The 7,137-nt window shown below is 49.2% G+C and overlaps 1 protein-coding gene and 1 long non-coding RNA gene across 3 annotated transcripts; one reads left to right on the plus strand and one right to left on the minus strand.

The window, feature by feature from the left end:
• The first annotated feature begins 216 nt into the window (after positions 1–216).
• On the plus strand, positions 217–4,337 carry LOC109767037 (uncharacterized). 2 transcript variants are annotated; one of them, XR_005769280.3, is made up of 4 exons: positions 217–1,726; positions 1,830–1,929; positions 2,059–2,123; positions 3,698–4,337. It is a non-coding gene; the product is annotated as an uncharacterized lncRNA (long non-coding RNA). The 2 variants fall into 2 exon arrangements; XR_002233765.4 differs by having other exon boundaries at positions 224–1,929.
• A 1,064-nt stretch (positions 4,338–5,401) lies between these two features.
• LOC141041340 (uncharacterized) lies at positions 5,402–6,927 on the minus strand. The gene is made up of 2 exons (XM_073507478.1): positions 6,775–6,927; positions 5,402–6,181 (listed from the first exon to the last, which is right to left on the minus strand). The coding sequence occupies exons 1-2, from the start codon at positions 6,925–6,927 to the stop codon at positions 5,402–5,404; spliced, it is 933 nt and encodes a 310-aa protein (XP_073363579.1).
• Positions 6,928–7,137: the final 210 nt, after the last annotated feature.

Raw genomic sequence — 7,137 nt, forward strand, 5'->3', positions numbered from 1 at the left:
AGCGGGCGGCGGCGCCAGCGCTTGGATTGGGGTAGGTGGAACTCGCGAGCGGGCGCTCGAGTGTGCACCGCGCGGGAGCGGGCGCAGCAAATAAACGGCGCGCGATGCCGTTTCGGCCGGCGCGCTGGAGCTCCCGGAGATGTTGCGGGCGCAAAAAACCCAAATTTTCCAGCGCGGCGCTTATATAGCGCGGCTGTTGGAGATGCTCTTAGTGTTGAAAACTTCGTCGTCTTTGTGATGTCATGAGATGGTTTGTGTGGATATAGTCTTTGTTGTAATTTGCCGATCACGGATTTGATCGTTTTTTTCCTACACATAGTTTTGGTCTTATATGATTTGTTATTTGCCGGCGTGTTTTTTTGTATGCGTGCGTTTGTGTTGGATGTGTTCATCTTAATCATGCAGAGGCAAGATGTGTGCTCTTTGAGTTTGTATCCTCTTGATTTTGAGGCAATAAAATCCACCATTTTCCTAATATCAATTTGTAATGCTCCAATAAAAATTGTTCGTAATGCTGAACAGTGAGCACTGGTACTGACACGTGGGCCCGGAACCTCTAACCCTCTGTGGCAGAACAGAACTGTTCTTGACGGACTTTGCGCTGGAACTTTTACCTAAAAGAAAACTCAATTTACCCGGCAAAAGAAAAAAAACTCAATTCCGCGAGGGGTCCTACGCCGTAGCCTGGATCCCCATTCGGAGCCGGTCGCACAGATCCAATGCTAAGAGAGAATAGGTGGATGTTTGGTAAGTTCTCAATCCTCGCAGCATTGGTTGGATTTCATGTGCGGTTTGTCCCATTCATTTTTCTGAAATCACGATTACTCTGTTGATATTTGACCGGAGGATAGTAATCGTCTGGCTCAGCTTTATATTTTGATCTTGGATAGAAAGATCTGCGGGCTATGGTTGGTTTGGGCACCTAGGTCTCGCGCAAACAGGCAACAATTCTCCATGGGTGCGCGCCGCCGCACCCACATCTGTTTCCTTTAGGCTTCGACCACGCCCTCGTTCTGGGATGCATTTTTTGCCCACCCTTAGGTTCGTGTCATGGGTTAATGGCTCAATGCAGTCTTACAATAGCCCTCTTTTTTTTTCTTTTTCTTAAGGTGTTTTTCTTAGTAGCCAGAACATTAGTTTGGCTTGTTTGAAATGCATGAATTTTGCATTAATTTATGGGAATCTGACAGGAATTAGCTGGGAAGTACTCCCTCTGTTCCGAAATGTAGGTCGTTGGGGGTTTTTTAGTTCAACTTTCGTCTAGTAACGAAATATCGGCACTTTCCAATTTTGCCCCCCGCGTCGCTCCACTCGCTCGCTCACCGCCCAGCCGCACTGCCCGCGCTCACTCTCTCCCACTCGCCCAGCCGCACTAGCCGGCCTCCCCGTCGCTCGCCGGCCTCCCCCCTCTCCCCGTAGCTCGCCGGCCTCCTCGTTGCTCGCCGGCCTCCCCGTCTCCCCGTAGCTCACCGGCCTCTCCCTCTTCCACCGCCATTTCTCCACCACCCCGCCTCCACTCACACCCGGAGGTAAACAAATTCCAATCTTTTGCGCCGGCGACGAGCTTCTACTCCACGGAGGCGTGGATGTGCATGTGCTAGCGCTGGATCTGGGCGACAGAGGCATGGATGTGGAGCGGCACCCGAGCGGCGGATCTGGAGCGGTGCCGGAGCGGCGGATCTGGAGCGACGTCGTCGTCATCGCGGAGTAGCTGCTTCCTCCCGCGGTAAGTACTCCTGGTAGTCTTTCTTCCTACCGGTCGATTTGTTTGATCTGAAACAGTTGTCTCTTTTGCTTGGTTGGTTGGATACCAAACATTGAAACTGGAGAACGAGAGGGAGGGGCAGATGATGACCGCCATCATGGATTTGAATCTTCTGTTCTTACATTGCTGTAGTACTGGCTGCAGTCTTGCTGTACAATCACTTGGTAAACATCTTGCTCATGTATTGCTAGTTTCAGTTAACTGTTCATGTTAACCATCTTGCTCATGGATTTATTCCCTTTTCTTCATTGATGTACTGTTAAACATCTTGCTCATGTGGTCATCTTGCTCAGAGGAATTCAAGGCCTGATGCGTCCTTTTGGGAGCCATGGCTACTTCTTCCTGTGCCCTGCGTCAGGTATGTACTCCTACTTCCTTGCTTGTGTGAGCATTACTGAATTTCTTAGCCCTTTAGCATGACTGAATTTATGTCAGAGATTTCCAGCAAGGATTAGTGCTTGAGCATGACTGAAAAATCATGCTCAAAGATTATTGCTTGTTGTAGTACTGGAGTACTCCACAAAATTGCATCATGTTGTACTCCAGCAAATTGCATCATGCCAAACAATGACATTCCAGCAAGGATTAGTGCTTGCTGTAGTGTCTTGGAGTACTCCAGCAAATTGTTTAAACAAATTTGTTTGTCTGTATTGAAACTTTTGTTTGCATGCTTCTGAATGCTCTGATGAAAATACAGAGAAAAACATACAGTAAAATAACAGTAGCTACAGATCTGACAAATGGTGCAAATGCTTTGCTCTAGACACTAAGTTTTTACTACTCCAAGTAAATTAACTGAAACTTGTTGTTCAATCATTTGCTTGCTGTTCTTGTCAATAAATGAAACCTTTAACTAGATACTCCTTTCAGATAAGAGTAAATGAAACGTTTTGTTTAACTAAAACTAAATGAAAATTTTCCTTTAATTAAAACCAAATGAAACTTTTCAGTTAATTAAAATTACTCCTTTAAATGAAATTTTAATTAATGCTTGCTGATCTGCAGGAGTAAACAAGTTGATTGGTGATATGTAGGAGCAGGACAAGCAAAACACTTTGTTTCTGAAAAATACAGAGAAAACATGTTTCAGTTTTTTGCTGTAGTTTTGCTTGCATCTGTGATTTTAGTTCTGTAAAAAACATTATCGTAAAGTATCTGTAAAATATCTGCTTTAGTTTCAGTAGTGCTTGCTTGGTTGCTTGCAGTAGTTTAGTGTAGAACTCTTGCTTGTGTTCTCTCCTACTCCTCTTGCTTTCTTACTCCTCTCCACTCTTCTCCAGATTGCACTAGTGAGGATTAGGATTGCAAGTGTAGCAGTATTATTGGAGTGCCCTGTTCTCTCTCCTTGCTCTCTTCTTTCTCTCTTCTTGCTCTCTTCTTCTCTTTCTCTTCTCTTCTCTTTCTTCTCTCTTCTCTATCTTTTGCCCTCCAGTACTGCCCTCTTGCAGTAGTACTCACTGTGTGTGGTCTTTAATTGTCACTCTAACAATTGTCTCTCTTCTTGCCCTCTTGCAGGAGTAGTTTAGTTGCTCTCTTCTCTCTTCTCTTTCTCCTGTCTTCCCTTTCTCTTCTCTTCTCTGCTTGCTCTTCTACTCCTCTTCTACTCTCTTCTCTGCCAGTTTTAGTGTAGGACTAGTGTAGGAGTACAAGCAACCTTCTTCTCATCTCTTCTTAGTCAATTAAACCTTTTCTGTTAATTAAACCTTTTCAATTCAGTAAATGAAAGTTTTCATTAAACCTTTTCTGTTAAATAAAAAAATTAGTAAATGAAAAGCTGCTGCTGCTGCTGTTGTCAAACTATTGCTGCTGCTGCTGCTGCTCTGAAACTACTGCTGCTGCTGCTGCCATACTCCACCTGCAGAAGAACCCGGCAGCTGTTGTTGCTGCTGCTGATCAGTATGACTCTAAACTCTGTTGTTGCTGCTGTTGCAGGAGAAGGAGCACGCCCAGGAGAAGAAGGATCGGGAGAAGGCCCTGAGGACCTGGGATCGCTGCTGCTAGATCTGGATCTGGGACCTGGGACTGCTGCTGCTGCGTGCTCCTTCTGGGAGACGAGGACCCTCCTTGGCGCCCCTGGATCGCTACTGCTGGACGCCCCTGGATCGCTGCTGCTGGAGATGAGGACCTGGGCCTGGGAGCGCTGAGGAGAAGTAGGGGACCTGGGCCTGGGAGCGCCTGGGACCTGGGCGCGTGGAGGAGAAGCAGGGGCGGGCGGGCGGACGATGGCCTGGCGGAGAATTTCAAATCCTCGGAGGGAGGAAGAAGACGATGGGGATACCGATTCATACTAGGGGCAGCGATGTAAATTCCACCGTGTTCACCTGGTCGGAACCAATCCTCCAGCGACCTATATTTCGGAACGGAGGGAGTACTTTTCTCGACGCTTGATGTATTTCCCTTTTAAGCACGGGCTAGCTCTGTCAATTCGTCAATAAGATATTGTAGGAGTAAGAGCAGGAGTAAGGGGCATATCGTAGTCGAGAAAAAGAAAGGGCATATAGTGATGCTTGGAATTGGAAAGAACGGGGGTCAAACCAAAGGTAAAATATTAGAGATATGCATCTTTTATTCAGTCGGTTTCATCATCGAGTGACAAAAGCAAGATGCTCGAAGCTTTTCTCGACAGAAGACAGCAAAGCCTCTGGGGCTGCGATACATTATTGATTCATCATCTTCAGAATCTAGCAGGCTCTTGCCCTGCAAGGTGGAAGGCGGGGAGGGCGAAACGTAATGTCGGGCGCATACAGTATGGTCTTCTCTTCTGCGACATGGCCAAGTATGGTCTTCTCTTCTGCGACATGGCCAAGTATGGTCTTCTCTTCTGCGACATGGCCAAGTTTATGAACTCCTGGAGAAAAGTAAACAAGTTAGTAAACATAGGGAAGCTGCAGCCTGGAGCAGAAGATGAACGAGAGAAGGAACCTTACCGTTTGAGGTGAGCTCGTCCTTGCTAGTAGCAACGAGTGAAGAGTACGTAGTCACCGCTGGTTCCCCGGGTGGGAGTTGCCGCGATGCCCATACAAGCGGGCTATTGGCAATAAGGAGGATGGTGAGGGTAATAAGCGCTTTCGCAACCATTTTGCTGTGCGATATGCTTGGACAAAAGATCTACTTATACTGGAGGAGCAATGGCTTTTTCAAGGGAAGAAAGGAAATAAAAATAGACGGCCAATCTTAGACCATGGCTCTAGTTGGAATCAAAATCTCGTAGAGCTTCCACGACTAGGTGGAATCAAAATCTCGTAGCGTGCGGATCGACTAGGTGACAACCACTTATGCGCCGCGCTATTTTTGTTTTTTGGTCTACAGCTATACCACCATACATACTACCACAGCTTAGAGCATCTCCAACAGGCGTGCAACGCGCGGCGCGCTAAAAAATTGTTTACAGCGCCAGAATAGTCAGTTTTAGCACGCCGCGAAGCGCTGGCTCTAGCGGCCGCTGCAAAAAATTGCACGCGCGCCGAGCAGATGCGCTATTTTTTTACTACTCGTCATCTTCTCCTCTCCGACTCGATACACATTCGACTCCGACTCGATACTCATAGATAGGCATAGATAGATAAATAAACGATACATAGATAGTACATAGCATAGATAATTTAGCATAGATAGATAAAAAAAAAGATAGTTCAACTACTCCTCGCCCTCCTCCTCCGACTTTGACTCGATGATGTCCTCCTCCTCCTCCGACTCTGCCTCGGTGATGTCCTCCTCCGATGTCTCAATGAAGGCGTCAAGATACCGATCATCCTCGGAGTCCCAGGACGACGCTGCTCCTAGGTCGATGTTGAATTGAGCGGTTGCCTTCCGCGTACACCTGTCCTCGCGATAGGCGGCTCGCTCCGCCCTCCTCTCCTCCCTCTCCGCCCTCCTTTGCGCGTAGAACTCGCGCTCGTTGATGACGTCATGCGGAAAGCGTTGGCGCCACAACGCCATGGCTTCCTCGTCCATCTCGGCGATGCCGAGACGGCGCTCCCGCCTGTAGTTGTCGCGACAATCCTCATTGGTGATAAGCCGCGGGGGAGGCGCGAACTCCTGTGCCCGCTCCCGTGTCGGCACGTCGGGGAAGTTCATCTCCCGACGATGCCGCCGGAGGCACCACGCCTCCGCGTCGTACACGCGGGCAGCCTCGTGGGCAGTGTCGAAAGTGCCGAGGCCGAGGCGCATCTCGCCGGACTGGATCTCGGTGGAGAAGGCGCCGGAGGGGCGCGTGCGGACGCCGCGGTAGCCCGAAGCTCCCCAGCGGCGCGGCGGCGGCGAGGCGAGAAAGAGCGGGGAGAGAGCGGCGGCGAGGTACAGAGCGGTGGGAGGACGTGCGGAGGCGTTGGATTTTATAACACGCACCCGACTGCTTTTTCGCGCGCGCGATCCTTTCCCGCGCTTGCTGGAGGGCGCGAAACCGCCGCGCGTGTGCTAAAACCCACTTTTACCGCGCACGCGTGTTTTTTACAGTCACTGTTGGAGATGCTCTTAGACAGTTACGAAAAATACATCGCAAATTTGTTGGGCAGCCGGGAATTTCTATTTTTTAGATCTATTATTAAGAGTTCGTCGAAAGTACAAAACACATCAAACATAATAAAAGTTACAATGAGATTTACCGCAAAAGAGTTACGATGAGATTTTGAGACCCCAACGACCACTACCCTCGGCAGAACCCGCTATTGCCGCTCCCCTATCGGAGCTGGCCTAACCTTGACGATGACAGCCGGAAAGTCTTAATGCACGTGACCCTAAGGACCAGTGCCTTGGAGCCGCACTCATCGCCGGTGAATCCTTGAATAGATATGAATCATCTAACACCAAATCTCGCCACACGACGAGAAACGCTAACCTCACCGCCTCAAGGAGATGGTAGAAATCTACGCTGGAGCTCCATCAACTACGTTCATAGGACGAACTCGAGAAGAATCAGAGCCCGAAAGACAACTCGGAGAATAAACGCCACTATCCGCCCGAGCGGCGCACTTACGAGGACAAAAAAAATCCTAACCTAAACTACTAACTAGAGCAGAGGCACCGGGATTCTTCTCCCCGCCACAGGCCCCGACAGAGGGGAGGCAAATCCACGGATAGGGGGGAAGAGCATATGTATCTCTTTCCTCCTCCACAAGAAAAGCTCTTCTCCTCTCGTCGACGTCGTCGCCAGTCCGCCCCATCTCCGATGGCCTCTAGGAAATGGAGGTGCGAAGGATCTTGGCTCCCCGCCGGCGGGAGGAGCACCATTCTCGTTCTTGTTAGATTCAACATCTTGGTTGGGGTGGTGTGGCGGCGGCAATGCCCCTTAGTAGGAATAATGTCTCCCACGTTCTATCCCGTCATGATGGTGCGTCTAGCATCGTCGGAGGGCGTGTGGAGGTTTGTCTCCA

The sequence above is a fragment of the Aegilops tauschii genome, chromosome 2, assembly GCF_002575655.3.
Source record: "Aegilops tauschii subsp. strangulata cultivar AL8/78 chromosome 2, Aet v6.0, whole genome shotgun sequence".
Lineage (NCBI taxonomy): Eukaryota > Viridiplantae > Streptophyta > Magnoliopsida > Poales > Poaceae > Aegilops > Aegilops tauschii.